At 37.4% G+C, this 19,202-nt stretch overlaps 1 protein-coding gene across 1 annotated transcript in view; it reads right to left on the reverse strand.

The window, feature by feature from the left end:
• The window catches only part of DLD (dihydrolipoamide dehydrogenase), a 30,817-nt gene that overhangs the window by 1,040 nt on the left and 10,575 nt on the right, over positions 1 to 19,202 (reverse strand). Inside the window, exons 3-12 of the mRNA XM_080818692.1 lie at positions 17,959 to 18,038; positions 17,374 to 17,442; positions 16,726 to 16,795; positions 15,194 to 15,294; positions 14,710 to 14,853; positions 14,214 to 14,315; positions 2,617 to 2,807; positions 1,827 to 1,997; positions 1,341 to 1,530; positions 795 to 932 (exon numbers count right to left, since the gene is read on the reverse strand). Coding sequence (XP_080674818.1) covers positions 795 to 932; positions 1,341 to 1,530; positions 1,827 to 1,997; positions 2,617 to 2,807; positions 14,214 to 14,315; positions 14,710 to 14,853; positions 15,194 to 15,294; positions 16,726 to 16,795; positions 17,374 to 17,442; positions 17,959 to 18,038 — 1,256 coding nt within the window. The remainder of the gene's footprint in view (positions 1 to 794; positions 933 to 1,340; positions 1,531 to 1,826; positions 1,998 to 2,616; positions 2,808 to 14,213; positions 14,316 to 14,709; positions 14,854 to 15,193; positions 15,295 to 16,725; positions 16,796 to 17,373; positions 17,443 to 17,958; positions 18,039 to 19,202) is intronic.

Genomic DNA, 19,202 nt, shown 5'->3' on the forward strand with positions numbered 1-19,202 from the left:
CTGCAGGCAGGAAAAGCTTAACAGGAAAGGCGGCACAGAAGAGAAGCGCTTGGACTCCAGAGCCAGCTGGCCTGGATTTTAATCCTACCGCTGAGTCCCTTCGAGCACTTACTGTGTGCTTCATTCCATTTATTCACTTCAAAAATGGGGAGAGCAACTCCTGCCCCACAACCGTGAACATTAAAGTTACTGCATGTATACATAAAAACGTGTTACAGACTAAGGACTCCAATGTTTTATTACAAATACTGCGGCAGATCCCGAGGGGAAGTGCATACCTCAGGGCCTGTGAGAGGAAGGGCCTCTCTGAGGAGGTAACATCTGAGCTGAGACCTAACAGGAACAAGTCATACAAAGACCTGGAAGCAACGGGTTCCACAAGCACAAAGGCGCTGATGTGGGAATACTGGCCTGTTAGGAAACTGAGAGAAGGCCCCTGAGGTAGGGAATTACTGAGTGAAAGGGAAGAGTGAAAAGACAGGAGTTCAGGAAGCCACACGGGACCAGATTTCGTGGGGCCTTGTATGTAACAGCCCGAGGCAGAAAAGGGCCACTGGAGTTTTCAGCAGGCACAGGGCCTGGTGTAGGTTTCAAGAGGATAATGGCAGCTGCAGAACGGAAAGCAGACGATGTGATGAGCCAGCCCGTGAGAGTGCCGCCGGTTGCCTTGTTAGAAACACACGAACTTCCGCTGGTAAGTAACGACCTCAGGATGTAAAGAGCAGCTGGCTTTGAGTCTAAACAGCAACGCTTTCCAGAAATCGTAACAGGGTTTGGGGCTTTCGGATACTCACCGGTCCTAGAATATGTGCTCCCAACACCCTGTCTGTTGATTTCTGTCCCAGAATCTTCACCATGCCATCTGTGTCCGCATTTGTCTTAGCTCTGCTGTTAGCAGCAAAGGGGAATTTCCCAACCTTGTACTCAATACCCTGCAAGAGAAAGAAAATGAGAACCTACATAAACGCTGAAAAAATGTATTCCCATTGGTGCAATCATCCACCATATGTTCAGAAAATAAATCCCAAGGCAACTCTTCAGAGTATAATAAGGGCAAGACCAAAACTGCTTGCTAATGAGATACATTCTGGGTACAAACACAAGCAAACGCAAACATCAGTTCATCGGGGTGTATTTCAAAGGAAAATGTAAGAGCTCTGGAATTACCACTTTGAAGACAGGCAAATGAATGATCTCCTCTACGCTACCGACAAAGGAAAAAATATATAACATTCTACATAATTTCAAAATGCATTAATAATAAAAACGATTCTCAGCCACCAGCGTCATTAACTCAATTCATACAATGGCATTAAAACTACCCCAGCATTCAGAATTACCTCTTCCTTCAACTGCTCCTCTGATTTGCCGACCCAAGCAACTTCAGGGTGTGTGTAAATTACAGAGGGTACACAGTTGTAGTCAATGTGCACAGCGCCACCAGCCATTCCTTCAACACAGATGATGCCTTCATCCTCTGCTTTGTGAGCCAGCATCGGACCAGCAACCACGTCCCCAATAGCGTAGATACTACCACAGAGATGAAAAGAAACACAGTCAACTTCTGCTGCCACAGCTACTCATCTTCATTACACCATGGTAACAGAAGTTTCTAGTTACTAAGTAACCAAAAAATAGACAAAATGGGTATGAGTTCAGGTTCTCATCTCTGGGTAATGAAAACATTCAACTCTTTCTGTTTCCACAGATGAGTTTACTCTTCTTCCCCAAAGCCAGTGCATTTAAGCATAACAAGTCTTATTTTCAAAATAGTATTTAAAATAAATTTTAAAGTTTTTTGAAAATGCAATAATTATCCAACTTACTTTGGAATTTTAGTTTGGAATCTGGTATTGACTGGAATTCTACCTCTAGGATCTAGTTCAATTCCAAGCTCTTCCAGTCCCAAGTTCTGAGTAAAGGGTCGTCGGCCAATGCAAACCAAGAGTACATCACAAGTGATAACTTCGGCTTTCCCACCAGAAGCACCTTCAATACTAGACAATGAACAGTGTGTGACTATTAATCACACATCAACAGAAACAACTGACAGACTTAGAAATGTAAGAACAGATGTTTCTCGAGTGATGCTGACACTTTAAACAAACAGGAGTCATGCAATGAAAACGTACAAATCCTCTAGAGGTCTATCAGTCAAACCTCACAAAAAAAAACCAAAAAACAAGAACACAGGTCTTACAATCAGAAGATCAAGCAATGGCCCCACCTCTCACTTGCTATGTGACCTTAGGCAAGTAATTTCATTATGTTATAGGGGTATTTAGTAAGAAGAGTGCCAGGCACACAGTAAACAATCCAATATTCTTAAAGATTTCCCCCTATATATCTAAAAATACTGAGTTTTACTGAATGTTAAGAGTGTAAATATTTCCAAATGTATACCAGGAGGAAGCACATTACAGTAAGAACACTCAATTAAATTTTCTAGCATCAACTTCGTCATGAATTTCAATGGACAGATTTAATAAGCAATACAGAGTTATATTAAGCAATAAAATGGCCCTAAGTCATAACAAAATCTGATTCTGAAAAAGAGTGTTTTCCTTAAGCACAGAGATCAAGATATCGTATCAAAACCAAATGAAGCATACTTACGAAACATCAATTTTTCCATCTGACTTCTTGGAAGCACCAGTAACTTTGGTATTCAATTTAAATTTAAATCCTTGTTTTTGAAGGATGCGTTGAAAGTTCTTAGATATCTCCATATCAATTCCAACTCCACCAACATGACCTAAAAACTCAACTGCTGTCACATCTGCACCAAGTCTTTGCCAAACTGAACCCTGTAGATAATGATTTTTAAAAATCACAAAAATAAGAATAAAGGTTCCTAAAGCAAATATTTACTGAAACATCATAAATAATCTACTGTCAGAAAGTTTCTTTTGTTATTATGTCCCTATCAGAAGCTCTTAAGTTTAAAATGAACACGGTGGCAAATAAATGTTTCATGTATTTCATGTATTAATTTGTTCTTTCCTTCAACATTTATTGAGCACCTACAATATGCCAGGCACACATCAGTGATCAAAATGCTGCCCCCAGGGAGCTTATATTCTGGTAAGGGAGGCAGATTAAGTAAAATTCACATAGAGGATAGTAAAGTGCTCAGAGAAAAATAAAACAGAAAGCGGAACCACGACTGGAAGGAGTAAGGCTACCATTTTAAAGAGCATGGTCATTGGGGAAAGCTTTTCTGACACGTGCACAAAGAGAGGGAATGAGCTACACAGGGATCTGGTCCAGGAAGAGGGCAACAAGTGGGAAAGAAGGTCCTCTGACTCCCACTAATTACTGGTATTTGAAAATATTAAACTGGCTTCATACATTATTTTCCTTAACAGAAACATGATTACTTTTTCATTCCAACTATAATTTAAACTAAATGCTGCTTTTTAACATTTTAACAATTAAAATGTCTGAATACCTCTTTATAAAACAGGCAAGATGAATATAATTTTATAGCATTAAATAGAATATGACAAACAATGAACATATATCCTTTTCAAGAATGTGTATTAAAATCGTCTGGTAATTTAAAGCAAGAAGTTTACCTTTCCAATTAGTTTTATGCATTCATTTAAAAAAATTTCCTGCATTTTGGGAATGGGAGCTTAGTAAACTAAAGGTAATACAACGACACTAAAAATCCAATCACAAGCATATATATAAAAATTAATTCAAAATGAATCATTATAAAACTCAAGACTATAAAACTTATGGCCAAAAACATAGTAAAGAATCTTTGTGACCCTGAGTTAGGGTCCCACTACATCATAGGCACAATCCATGAAAGAAAAAAAAAAAAAAAAAAGATGAGACTGTATCAAAAATTAAAAACTTCTCCTCTTCTAAAGCTAATATTAAGAATAGAGAGAGAGGGGGGCGCCTGGGTGGCTCAGTGGGTTAAGCCTCTGCCTTCAGCTCAGGTCATGATCTCGGGGTCCTGGGATCGAGTCCCACATCGGGCTCTCTGCTAGGCAGGGAGCCTGCTTCCTCGTTTCTCTCTCTCTGCCTTCCTCTCTGCCTACTTGTGTTCTCTCTCTGTCAAATAAATAAATAAAATCTTTAAAAAAAAAAAATAAAAATAAAAAAAAAAGAATAGAGAGAGAGAAGCCACAGATGGAGAAAAAATATTTGCCAAACATCTTTTTGATGAAGGATTTATATTCTTTGCATAAAGAGCTCTCAAAATTAAATAACATATCCAATAAAAAACCAGACAAAATAGTTAAAGAGGTTGTTATGTCACAAAAGACAATGGAGAGATGGAAAATAAGCCCCTAAAAACATACTCCACATTACAAGCCACTAAAGAAACACAAATTGAAATGCCCAGGAGCTACTACTACACACCTACGAGAATGGTTCAAATCAAAAACAGCACCACTGCTACTCCTGGGAGGACGTGGACAACCGAACCCACTCTGCTGGTGGACGACAGCGCAGCCACTCTGCAAACAGAGCTCCTCAAAAGGCCAAACACAGAACTACCATGTGACCCAACAAATCCACTCCTAAGGTTTACACACAAGGGAAATGAACACAGATGTCCACATGGAAACCCGTACATAAACGTTCATAGCAGTATTATTCTTAACACTTCCAAAGTGGAAACCAGCCAAATGTCCATCAATGGATGAATGGATAAACCAAATGTGCTTTAGCCATACAGCGGGATATCCGGCTCTACAGTTACGAAGTACATGTGAACCCCGAGAATGTGGCGCTAAGTGAAGAAGCTGGAGACATAAAGGCCACATACTGTGTGAATTCTGTTTTTGTGAAAAGTCCAAAATAGGCAATTCCACAATTCCAGAAAGTAGATTAGTGGTTTCCAGGGCCTGGGAGAAGGGAGGAAGGCAGAATCACTGCCAGTGGACATGGGGTTCCTTTCTGAGGTGACAAAAATGCTCTGGAATTAGGATCATGCTGACAACTGCACAATGCTGTAAGCGTACTTTAAAAAACAAAACAAAATAAAAAACACTGAACTGTACACTTTAAATGGGTGAGGAGGGATATAGGAACTGTATCTCAATGAAGGTGTTAAAAATACACTCCTCTGAACCTAAATGAGAAAGTAAGAAATAGTAAGAGTATATTAAGTCACTATTGTACTAATACGATATTCAATTAAACTTCAAAAAATAATTTTAAAAATGTGTGGTATACACACATAGGACTATTATTCAGCCATAAAAAAGAAAACAATCACGACATTTTCAACAACAACAAAAATAGTAAGAAAGTGGGAAATGGTAAGAAGCATCATCTTGAATTCAAAGTAGGGAATAATGAGCACAGAGAGCTAGACAAATGTCTTATTCTTTAGGAAAATGGATTTCAAAATCCTAAGAAATAGGAAAACTCTAATAGTATCTACCAGATACTAGACGTCAGGCACTGTATTAGAGTTTATCAGCTGCTAGACACTGGGTTATGTGTTTTATATGTATTTTACCTCATTAAATCCCAACAATAATCCTGTATGGCAGTTACTCTTATTAAAATGGGGATTTTTAGGATGAATTAACTAGTTCAGAGAAGTTCATTCATTTAAGTACATAGTCATCAAGAGGCAGAGCCAAAATTCAAATTTAAGTCTGATTCTAAAACCTATATTCTTAAGTACTAAATTAAACTGGAATGAAAAAAGGTAAACGATGAAAAAATAAAGACAGTCACATGAATAATCTTTATGAGAAATTAAAGACAGAAGTATGACTACTAGTAAGTTATCTCTAATAAGTTTAAATTTTTAAAAAGACATTTGTAAAAATATTCAATTTGGTTGAGACACCTAAAACATTAAGATTTTTAAAATGATCCAACACTTATAAAAATATCCTAAGGCAAAAGTGCTGAAATGAAAGAGAATTATTGCTTTGGGACATTATTATACTTACCAAAAAAATAAAGTAAATCTATGTTATTTCCTTTTTCTTGCTCAATTTTATCCACCCATGAGAACAATTTTCAAAGTGGAGTGAATAGAGGAAATATTAAGAAAAGAAAACTATTCATTTTTGATAAATTAACTCTCCAATCAAACAAATCTGATTATAATCTGATGACAGAGACACTGTCAGTCAGTGAGCTCTGGGAACTTAATGAGCATAAGGGAACTGTCAAATGGAGCCAAACAAGCAATATATTGCCTAAAATTTTCAAAAGTGAAAAGAACAAGATTCACTGAAATGTGGAACAGAGGTCAATCCCTGCTAAATACTAGAAGAGATAATTAAACAGATGGTCTGATAATCATTAGATACTACCAAAAGTATTCCAAACAGGTCATGTAAACTATTTTCTGAAGGTTTTTCTGGACTGGACGATAATGTAGGATATTTTTATTATCAGCAAAGTCTTCAAAAAAAAGGAAAGAAAATTTCACATCCCTTAGATGTAATGGATTAGTGGATATTTAAATACATTTATAAACAGGTTAAAGACTGTAGAGTCAGATGGCTTTCCATACTTCATACGATGTGAAGGACACCAGAGACGGTTTCGTTAATCAATTTAGATAAGACCGGATGATAGGCCACGTGCCTTAGTTAACATGCTTCCCAGATTTACGAATTACACATGGCAAGAAAAAGTAGTTAAGTGTAAGGATAACCAAAACAAGACAAAGGAAAAGACTGGAATAACGGGTATAAGTGAACAGCAGATTAAAGCAAGGATAAAGGCTCAAAATCCCTTATTTAGGTTTATTTATTTATTTAGATTTAAAAACTCAAAATTCCTCAAGCAAAAGATCTGAAGTTTTCAACTGACTATAAACTCAATACATGCTTTGAAAAGGAAAAGATAATCAAACTGATCCTAAAGGATTATATCAAACGAAGCAGACTCCGTATCAAGAACAAGTTCTCTCAATTATCCTGCTTATTTATTTATTATTTATTTATGCTTATTATCATGCTTATTAGTTCTGAACGCCATTTCCAAGTGATCCTGACAGACGAGACTGGATCGGAAGATGACAACAAAATAACAACCTGGGATCTACAAGACCTGGGTAAGCAGTATTAAAGGAAAGCCACAGAGATTTGAATATGAATCTCATATTCATCACAGAAAGACTTGCGCTTTATCAGAAACAAAGGACTTAAAAAGGGCTAAAAAAGTACTATCTAAGCTGACTTCTGAAAGGTATTTATCAACAGACGTTTACCCGGCAGTAACAACAAAAGCTAACACGTGACTACTTACGTATCACCACTGTGCTACGCACTGAAGATGCACAGTCAATAAAACAGCCATGACCTCTGACCTCAGGCAGTGGATGATTTAATTAAAGAGAGACAAGTCAACAAGTTCAGCTCAATAAAGTGAGATAAATACTACACCGAGTACAGATACAATGGGACACTCAGCAAGAGTACCTAATGGCATGTAAGGCAGTTCATCAGCAGAGTAGTCAGGGAAGGCTCTGAGAGCAGAGACTGGTAGAGGGAAGCAGTTTCCAAACAGAAGGCCTACAGGAAAGTGAAAGAGGGTAGCTTGTTCAGAAACTGGTATTTCACTGTACCTGGTACATAGTTTGAGAGGGAAAGGGGCTAGAAATGAGGCTGGTGGCTGAAGCAAGGGCCGCATCACACTGGCCTTTCTACAACATGAAGATTTTGGAGATCTAATGACGATCACTAGTTACTAAAGGATTTTAAGCATGGAAGAGCATGATTACATTCGCGTTATAAGCGAGGACTTCAGCCACTCCAGGGAGATTAGATTAGAGAAAGATGAAAGTCAGGGAGACTTAGGGTAAGAAATGACACTGGCCTGAACTGGGATCTAAGGAGATGCGTGAAAAAAAAAGAGGCCATATTCGCGAGATAGTATCTTGCGGCATCACGTTAGGACCCACTGACTCAGCAGGAGGTGCGATGACATGACAGAAGTCACAGATAATTCCCAAACTTCCTGCTTAAACCTCTAGATGAGGGTGGTACAACTCACTGAGATGAGAAATATTAAGAAAGCAACAGGTTTGGTTTTGTTTCTTTGTGGATGAAAGAGGAGAGGAAGAGGGAAAGGTTAAGTTATTAATGTACAGAATACAGTGTCTGAGAGATCTGTAAGTAGAGATGCTGATAGAAGCATAGATATAAAAGTCCAGAAGTGTCCAAGATGGCAGCATAGGAAGACCCTGAATTCACCTCCCAAAGACAGATGGAATCTACACGTCCACAGAGAGCAATTCCTCTGGAAGAACGAGGAATGACTCAACAGCTTCTGTACAACAAAGGATAAAGGGACCACAGAGAGAACAGGTGGAGAGCCTGAGACACGGTAACAATGGGAACCCGACCCCCAACATTACCAACTACAGGAAGGAGGGACAGCACTGAGGGGCCCTGTGCAGATCTGCTCACCCTTGGGCACAGCAAAAAAGCACAATCCTTTAAAGAGCCGAAAAGAAAAGCTCATTTACTAACCCTATAGCATGGGCAAAATGGAGGGGAAACTCCTGGAAATCTCTCCAGAGCTGGAGAGGCTGACAAGTGCCATTGTTCACGTTCCCCCTCCACCTTGATAGCGCAGACAGGAGCAGGGTCCAGGCACTCAAAATGGCCTGCTGCCTCAGTGAGCCCTGGGCCCCTAGCCCACACCAGCTCCAGCCATCCCCCTCCAGGCCAAGGAACTCCCAGCTCCAGCCCGCTTCAATGAGGACAATTATAAACTTAAAAAAAAAAAAAAAAAAGGTAGTTAAGGGGACTCAAAACATGTACAATATAGTAACATATACATAAAACATGGAAGGTGGGGGAATAAAAATGCAGTCCTTTTAGAAAATGCTCAAACTTAAGTGACCATCAACTTAATACAGACTGCTGTATACTTAAGATGTAAACCACATGATAACCACAAACCAAAAACCTACACCAGATACACAAAAAAAGAGAAAAAGCCAAGCATAACATTAAAGTCATCAATCACAAGGAAAAAGAACAAGAAAAAAAGGGAACCGAGAAAAGCTACGAAAAAAGTGAGGAAACAATGAACAAAATGGCAATAAATACATACTTACCGATAATTAAATGTAAAGAGTCTAAATACTACAAGACCTAGGCTGATGGAATGGATAAAAAAACAAGACCCATCTATACGCTGCCTATGAGACTCATTTCAGACCTACAGAAACATAAAGACGAAAGGGAAGGGATGGAAAAAGATATTCCAGCAAATGGAAGCCAAAAAAAAAAAAAAAAAAAAAGGAAGAAAAGAAGCCAGAATATCAATACTTATATTAGATGGAATCACCTTGAAAATAAAGACTATGACAACAGACAGTGGCACTGCATAATAATAATGAATTAATCCAACAAGAGGACATAACAACTGTAAATATCTGTGTACTCAATATCGGAGCATCTAAATATAAAAAACAAATATTCACAGACATAAGGGGAGAAAGTGACAGTAACATTAACAGTAGGGGATAGCCGGCTTGCATCAATGGAGAAAATCAGTAAGGATAATGTGTCATTGAACAAGACATTAGACTAGGTGAATTTAACAGATATATGTAGAACATCAGATCCAAAAACAACAAAATACATTCTTTTCAAGTGCACATGAACATTCTCCAGGACAAATCACATGTTAGGCCACAAAAAAGGTCTCACTAAATTTAACCTTAAAAAGCATTTAGGAACACCTGTGTTGCATAGCTGGTTAAGCATCTGCTTTTGGCTTAGGTCATGATCACAGAGTCCTGGGATCAAGCCCTGCATCAGACTCTGTGTGCAGAGGGGAGTGTGCTCCTGTCTCCCTCTTCCCTATCCCCTGCTCATTCCCTCTCTCAAATAAATAAAATCTTTAAAAAAAAAAAAAAAAACAAACCCAACACCAAACCACCTATGGGTCAACAAAGAAAGCAAAAAGAAAATTAAAAAAATACATGGAGACAAATGAAAACTAAAACATCATGGTTCAAAATCTTTGGCACATAGAGAAAGCAGTTCTAAGATAGAAATTGATAGCAATACAACCAAGAAACAAGAAAAATCTTAAACAATTCAACCTTACAAAAGAAACTAGGAGGAGAAAAAAAAAAAAAAGCAAAGCCCAAGGTTAGTAAAAGGAAGGACAGAAAAATCAGAGCAGAAATAAATGAAAGAAACTAAAAAATAATAAAAATCAATGAAACTGAGAGCTCTTTCTTTGAAAAGTGAGAAAACTTTAGCCAGACTCATCAAGAAAAAAAGAGACAGCTCAAATAAATAAAATGAGAAATTAAAGAGGAGAAGTAGAAACCAATAGCACAGAATTACAAAGGATTAGTAAGAGACTACAACAAAAAATTATATGCCAACAAACTGGACAACACAGAAGAAATCATTAAATTCCTAAAAATGTACAATCCTCCAAAATTAACCAGGAAGAAACAGAACACCTGAACAGACCAAGTACTGGTAACAAAATTGAATCTGTCATCAGATTCAACTTCAGAAGCTATGCATTATACTCTCAAGCTGAGGTATGAAATAAAGTTTTCTTCCTACCCAAAACAAAAACAAGACAAAACAAAACCCTCCCAACAAACAGAAGTCCAGGACCTGATGGAGTTACAGGTCAATCTACTAAACATTTTAAAAAAGAATTAAAACCTATCTTCCTTAAACTATTCTAAAAAACAGAATAGGAGGAAAGCTTCCAAATACATTCCACAAGACCAGCATTACTCCGATAACCAAAACCAGACAAAGACACTTAAAAAAAAGAAAACTGCAGGACAACATCCCTATGAACATAGGCGCAAAAATCCTAAACAAATGTGCTTGGCAGCCAAATTCAACAATACAGTCGAATGATGATTCACCACGATGAAATCAAATTTATTCTGAGGGTGGTCTGATATCCTCAAATCAATCAGTGTGATACACGACATCAACAAAATGAAGGATAAAAATCATATGATCATCTCAAGAGATGCAGAAAAAAAACATCTGACAAAATTCAACATCTGTTCACGGCAAAAACTCAACAAAGTTAGTTTAGGGGTAACATACCTCAATATAATATGATAAACCCACAGATAACATCATACTCAAGGGTAAAAAACTGAGTGCTTTTCTGCTAAGATTGGAATAAGACAAGGATGTCCAATCTCACCACCTTCATTCAACACAGCATTGGAAATCCTAGCCACAGAAATCAGACAAGAAATAAAAGGCATTCAAATTGGTAAGAAAGAAGTAGAACTGTCATTATTTGCAGATGATAGGACACTATACAAAGAAAACCCTGGACTCCACCAAAAAGCTATCAGAAGTAATATGGATTCAGTGAAGTTGCAGCATACAAAAATCAATATATACGAATTTGTTGCATTTCAACACACTAATAAAAAACTGGCAGAAGAGAAATTCAGAAAACAATTCTATTTACAATCGCACCAAAAAGAATAAAATACCTAGGAATAAACTTAACCAAGGAGGTAAAAGAACTATATTTTCAAAATTTTAAAACACTGATTAAAGATATACCATGCTCATGGACTAAAGAATCAGCATTTTTAAAATGTCCAAAACTCCGGAAAGCAATCCACAGAGTGAATGCAATCCCTACTGAAACACCAAAAGTAATTTTCACAGAATTAAAACAAGTAATCCTAAAATTTGTATGGAACCATAAAAGACCCATAATAGCCAAAACCACCTTGAGAAATGAAATAAATCCTGAGGTAATACAATCTTCAAGATATACTACAGATTTCAAGATATACTACAAAACTGTAATAATCAAAAAAGTTTATTAATGGCACAAAAGAGACACACAAATCAAGGTGACAAGCTAGAAAGCCCAGAAATAAACCTACATTTATATGGTCAATTAATCTGATAAAGCAAGAATATGCAGCAGGGAAAAAGACAGTCTCTTCAATAAACGGTGTTGGGAAAACTGGACAGTCACATGCCAAAGAATGAAACTGGACCACTTTCTTACGCTGCACACAAAAATAAATTCAAAATGGATTCAAGAACTAATGTAAGACCCAAAACCATAAAATTCCTAGTAGAAAACGTAGCTAGTAATCTTTCTGACATAAGTCTTAGCAACATTTTTCTAGATCCATCTCCTCAGAGACAAGGAAAACAAAAACAAAAACAACTGGGACTACACCGAGATAAAAAGCTTTTGCACAGCAAAGAAAACCATGAACAAAACAAAAAGACAACTTATTGAACTGAAGAAAAAATTTACAAATGATATATCCTATAAGGAGTTAATATCCAAAATAAAGAACTTACACAACTCGACATCGAAAATACAAATAATCCAATTAAGAACTGGGCAGAGGACCTGAATAGACACTTTTACAAAGACATACAGATGGCCAACAGACACATGAAAAGATGCTCAAATTACTAGCCATCAGGAAAATGTTAAATCAAAACCACAGTGAGTTATCACCTTACACCTGTCAGAGGGGTACTGAAAAGTGAGAATCAGTAAGTATTAGCAAAGATGTGGAGAAAAAGGAACCCTCATGCACTGTTGATGGGAATGTAAATTGGTGCAGCCACTGTGGAAGACAGCATGGAGGTTCCTCAAAAAATCAAAAATAGAAACATCATATGAACCAGTAATCTGTTACTGAGTATTTACCTAAAGAAAATGAAAACACTAATTTGAAAAGATAAATGCACCTCTATGTTTAATGCAGCATATTTACAATAGCCTAGATATGGAAGCAAACCCAAGTGCCATGATAGATAAATGGATAAAGATGTACTAATATATATAATGGAATACTGTTCAGCCATAAAAAAGAATGAATTTTTCCGACCTGTAACAACATGGATGGACATAGAGGGTATTATGCTAAGTGAAATAAGTCAGACAGACATAGACAAATACCACATGATTTCACTTTTATGTGGAATCCAAAAAAACAAACCAATAACTGAACAAAAAAAGCAGAAACAGAGGTGTAAATATACAGAATAAACTGGTGGTTGCCAGAAGGGAGGCAAAATGGGTTAAAGGGAGTATGAGATAGAGGCTTCCAGTTACAAAATGAGTAAGTCATGGGGATAAATGGTACAGCATAAGAAATAATAGTCAGCAGTACTGTAACAGTGTTATATAGGGACAGATGGCGGCCACATTTGTGGTGAGCACAGCGTAATATATACAGCTGTGGACTCATGATGCTGTAATTTAAAAAAAGGAAAGGGTAAATAGCTGAATTTCATCAGGACCACAGTTCTGCCAAGCAGGTACGATGATGGAACAAGGAGGTAAGGGACTCAAGAAGAGCAGCTACAGTGACAGACTACGGAATCTGAGCAGATCGGGAAAGTAGTCAAAACAGGAAATGAAGAGAGCAAAAACACAGAGGGACCTTAGGACTAGAGCACCCGATAAAGTTAAACTGCCTCTATGTTGAGAATGACCGAGTACGAAAGGAGAGGAGGTTATGGGTTAGAGAATAAAATGTCTGAATTTGTGATTTCAGAAGTAGAGCAGTTCTTTGTGACATCAAGGTACAACAGCCCTGGCTAAGAACACCTTAAAATTGAGAGAAGGGGGCGCCGGGGTGGCTCAATCGGTTGAGCATCCGACTCTTGATTTCAGCTCAGGTCATGATCTCAGGGTCCTGAGAGCAAGCCCTGCATCAGGCCCCACGCTCAGTGCAGAGTCTGCTTGACCCTCTCCATGCCCCGAATGCTCTCTCTCTCACACGTGTGCTAATAAATAAATAAAATATTTTTGGGGGGAAAAAAAAAGGAGAGATCAAAGGGTAATACAGTTACGTCGATAGAAGGGAGAACAAGGCAGGCAGAAAGCATGAAATGGCAAGGTAGTCAGAGAGTTGCAAGCAGTCTGAATGAATGTAAGAGGGATTGAGATAAGGACGGAGAGGGAGGGAAGAGCCATGTAAGTCATATCTGAAATGCAATTTGCTCAGAATGAGAACTATCTTCTGAAGGACTAAATCAATGCAGTTCTAGGAACACGAAGGGTGGCAGATACATGGAAGCAGATTTCAAAATAAAAGAGAATGTCCTAACGTCCAACGATTACATAAATTAAGTCGTCTTGAAAACTCTTTACGACTCAAGTGTTCAAGCAAAACTCCATGTTGCTCTGCTTGCAATGCTGTACACAGGACCATGAAGTCCCTTCCAACTCCATGAAGGCAGTAAGAGAGAAAAAACATTACTTACCAGTTCTACACCTATTACTCCTGCACCAATGACAACCATCTTCTCTGGAACTTTTTTTAAAGATAAAGCACCTGTAGATGACACTATTGTATCTTCGTCAATCTATAATAAAATATATACAATCAAGATTATTTGGAAAAACCTACTGAGTTATAAACTGACCCCACCAAAAATGCTAAGACATTTGTTTGTTTTGAGGTATCTATGACTTCTATCCATGCACTCGATTTTATCAAATCCCATTAAACTGCTCACTTAAAATTTCATCATTTGGTATTTCAAAACAAAACGGTCAGTTTTAACTTTGTAATGAATTCAAATCCATCTTAATTGAAGTGTTTTATTTCTGGTCAAAATCACTGCAGAATAAAGACAATCAACTTCCCAAAGCTGAATGACTGTCAATGTACAGTACTTCAGTTAGAAATTTCTCCAAGTTCATAAATAGCATGAATAGTTTATAAACGTCTTTCTGAAGGGAGGTTGTACCACATACCGTGATTCCAGGAAAAGGAGTAACCTCCGAACCTGTAGCTATAAGAATGTTCTTTGTATCAATAACTTGAGTGCTGCCATCGGCTTTCGTAGCAGTGACCTGATTTTTGCCAGTTATCTTTCCATATCCATTTACGTGGACAACCTTTATAAAATAACGTTTATAGATTTACAAAGTTTAAAATGATTTTCGTGATTAAAAAAACGTGACTAATAGGAAAAAAGTACTCTATTAAGTAACACATCCAATACAAAATGCTTCCTCACTTAGGCTACACGTGGAGCAGCAAAAATTTGTTCTATATGTCAGAGAAACCTATTTCAGGTTAGCATAAAATTTTAAATTAAATAAATACCCCCAGCAAAAAACCCTCCAAAAAACAAACAAAAAAATCAGCAACCAAGTTCTAACAGAACTGCTCTACCAGATTAATGCTTAATGTATATGTAAAATAAAGCAGACATCTGCACGTTAAACCACTGACCTTATTCTGTTTGAATAAATGGGCAATTCCACCAGTTAAAGCTTTTACTGCTGTACTCTTCTGCTCCATCATCTTCTCCAAATTCAAGCGAACTTCAGACACTGCAGTTTGTTAAACAAATCTTTAGTCCTTAGCTAAATTCTTGAAGCAATAGGGTATTTTTCACTAATCACAGAAAACTTCAGCCTAATGTTTATAGAACTGGATAAAAGGCAGTATTAAAACTTCTAAGTATAGTAACTAATACAATAATCGTAGCTTGCAAAAAAGACTAATAGAAACATCTCTCAATAAACAGAATCTATCAAACACTGTAGAAAGTCCACCTTTGGGAAAAATTCAGTCCAAAATAAACATTATATCCCACTGTGGCAACATATTCTAACACCTTATGATAACAGGTCTAGATCAGATTTAAATAGAAACAGCAAAGTAAAACATCACCTGAAATTATAAGTAAAAAGAAACAATAATTTCATGAAACAAAAACTAAAAAAACACTCAACTGAAAACTTTAAATATAAAAACTTAATATAAAAGAGTTTAATAAACTGGATTTAATCACTCATTTAACTTAGAATTCTGAAGCAAGAGTGTAAGAAGATAAAGCTGCTCAACTCAACATGACTTCAGAAGAGGGATAGCTCAGCAATCAGCACATGCAACCAACACAAACTGCAGAGATGAGGAAAACAGACCCTGAGAGCCTGGACTGACCTGAGGCCAAAGGGCTACAACAGGAAGCTCTGCCTACCTTGCAGGTCCTCTTGACTAACCCTGTCTCCTCTTTCTTCCTTCTTTCCAAAGGAAAGTAGGCTTTGACTCTACCTTTCATCTACTTTGATCTATTTGCTTTAGTGTGTACGTATCCCCTTCATACCCACTGGATAGCCTACTACAGCCCATTCTTTCAGAAACCTACTGCTACAAACAAATGAAGGAAGAATAATTACCTATCCCCATCTCCTGATATGTTTAAGCTCTCCCTAAAACCCCAACCCTTCTGGATATATCTGCCAACAATTGGTAAGAAAGGATGAAATAAAAACAGCCCAAAAAGAATGGCAAGAGACAAGCCATACAAAATTAAAATGGAATGTCCTCCTTTTACACTGTGCTACACCCCACCCCTCCCCTTTGTTCTTCCCACTACCAACAACTTAGGTAGACCAACCTACCTTCCTTCTTTTTCTGCCCATAGCCTTCAGGAATCCCGTGCCAACTCCCCACCCCGAGATCTCCAGGTTTCAGGGAAATTAAAACTGACTACACACACACACACACACACACACACACACACACACACACAGAGCAGACATCACACCAAAGTTTTCAAAGGAACAGAAGATGTCATAGTAAAAATCTGGACTTAAGCCCTCTTAAGTAAATCTCTCTACATTTTTTAAGATCTTCTTTTACTCCTTTCTCAACAAAACGTATGTTACACATTCATTAGATACACATAAAGCTGTAGCCAAAAGAGTCAAGTCAAATATGGCTGGTAAACTGCTGAATATGAAAGGTATACTTACTTTCAATTCCCCTAGATGCAAAATCTTTTCCATGGGCCATATGATAATAATGAGAGTTATTTAATAATGCCTAAATAGATAAAATGATGAAATGTTGATAATAAGACTATATACAATCAAAAAGCACTTAAGAAATGACATTCTCTACATGGAATAATACAAGGACTTCGACAACTCAGTTTCTGTTCTTATATTATTAACGTAAGCCCAATAATAAAGACATAAAAAACGTTAAACAATCGGGAATGAAAAACAAAACATCTTCACTTTCTTTAAAATCAAAGGAGTAAGTCCACTCTTCAGGGTGGCAGGTGGAAAAGGCAGTCATGTCTACATACATAAAACCCCTAAGGAAGAATCTACTACCTACTATCTGTTTCACTGGTAAAGGAAAGCTGAAGAGAAAAGATGGAGCACCACAGCCTGTTTGAATGGAAAGGGTAGTCGAAGACAGAGAAGCAATTTCAGGAATGTATGGCAGACTGGTGACAGCACTGTTTAAGCTTTACCAAGGAAAACATGTTTTTTATTATCAACCATGGTTGCTTATTTTCTAATAACTATTATCCTAATGTTCTAGTCCTAATACATCCTTCTAATCAGTGGCTAATGAAAAACACCTCTGCACTGTACAAAACACATGCTCACCTTAGAAGGAATACAACCAACATTCAAGCACGTTCCCCCAAGCGTCTCATTTTTCTCAACGCAGACTGTCTACAACCAAAGAAAACATTATTTAACTACTTATAACCTGCAGTGGCTCACTTCATAAAATACCCACGCATCTGTCTTAATTCTTCTATAGAACAATTTTCTGTTTGTAAAAAAAAGAAAAAAAAGAAGCTGTTTGTGAGGATAAAATAGACTCCTTTAAAATATATCACTTCAGAAATAATGCTAAATGCAGGATCACCCCAAAATAAATTGTGCTCAGAGACATTTTTGCCTAACATTTTCAAACACATGCCCTTAGTCCTATTACTGTAGCTTCCAAAGCAGAATTAGAAGCCAAATATACAAAGCATGGGGGGAGGGGGAGGGAATAATGGACCTCACTATTTCATGAGAGCACTGCAACTGAGTAACATTCTTCATTCATCTCAGGCCTATATTTAATTTATAGAATAAACAAAAATTAACCATTACTATTTACGTGCAAAGTATTTTGTGAATATGATCGACTCTTCTCCAATAAAAACCTATCAATACCTCGTTTAGTCTAAACCTTACCTTGAAGCCCAACTGGGCAGCTTTGATAGCAGCGACATATCCTCCAGGACCAGAACCTATCACTGTCACATCAGCATCAACTATAATAAAAGCAAATTGATATAAACGGTAAATTGCTTAATACTGACCAAAAACAGTACGTTAAAAAAACGAACAAAAAACCTGCTATTTTAAATCTCCGAGAAAGTACAAAATAACCAACATTTTCTTCACAGTACTATTTCACTCCTAGGCACCTGATGTTCTGTGATGTAACTGAAAATGGCACAGATTTTTAAACTTCATTTTCTATTTGTTCATTATGATATATGGAATACAACTCAGTTCTTTTTTTTAGAATTTATTTATTTGAAAGAGTGCGCACACATGTGTGCGAGTGGAGGGAAGAGCAGAGGAAGAGACAATCTCCAGCAGACTCTCTACTGAGAGCACCGCCTGACACAGGGACTGATCCCACAACCATGACCTGAGCCGAAACCAAAAGTCGGGCCCTCAACAGACTAAGCCACCCCGGCACCCCACATCTGGGTTCTACATCCACTGAATCCACTGACCTTCCTAAATTCTACACTGTTTTACTTAAAAATAACGACAGGTTTTTAGTGACACTGAAAGACATTATCTGTGTGAGGGAAAGAGCTTTGTTTTTTTTGCCTGCGTGTATGTGTGTGTGTGTGTGTTTAAAGATTTTATTTATTTGTGATAGAGAGAGCACAAGTTGGGGGAGCAGGAGAGGGAGAAGCAGGCTCCCCACTGAGCAAAGAGCCCAATGTGAGACTAGATCCCAGGACCCTAAGATCATGACCTGAGCTGAAGGCAGACACTTAACCAACTGAGCCATCCAGGCGACCCAGGAAAAGAGCGTTGGAATCTGACATAACTTAGCTTCAAATCTCAGCTCTGCCATTTATTAGTTGTCTGACCAAGGGACTTAATTTTCCTGTCATAAAGAAACAATAACATTGCCTTAAATAATTTATTTAATGTTAGGATTAAATAATACAATTATTTGCATAATACCTTAGTAGTGCCAATAACTTTAAGACTGATTACACCCACTTCAGGTACTTCTGAAAAAGAGAAAAACCAGCTTCCCTGTACTGGACGGCAAACATGTTTTGAACTTCACTTGAACGCTAATAAATGTATACTTTATGGTAATAGGCTAACCCAACATTAAATGAACTATTCTGGACATTTGCCATATAAAAATACAAAAAATTTTTTTTACGATTTTATTTATT

This window comes from Martes martes (assembly GCF_963455335.1).
Source record: "Martes martes genome assembly, chromosome: 11".
Classification (NCBI taxonomy): Eukaryota; Metazoa; Chordata; class Mammalia; order Carnivora; family Mustelidae; genus Martes; species Martes martes.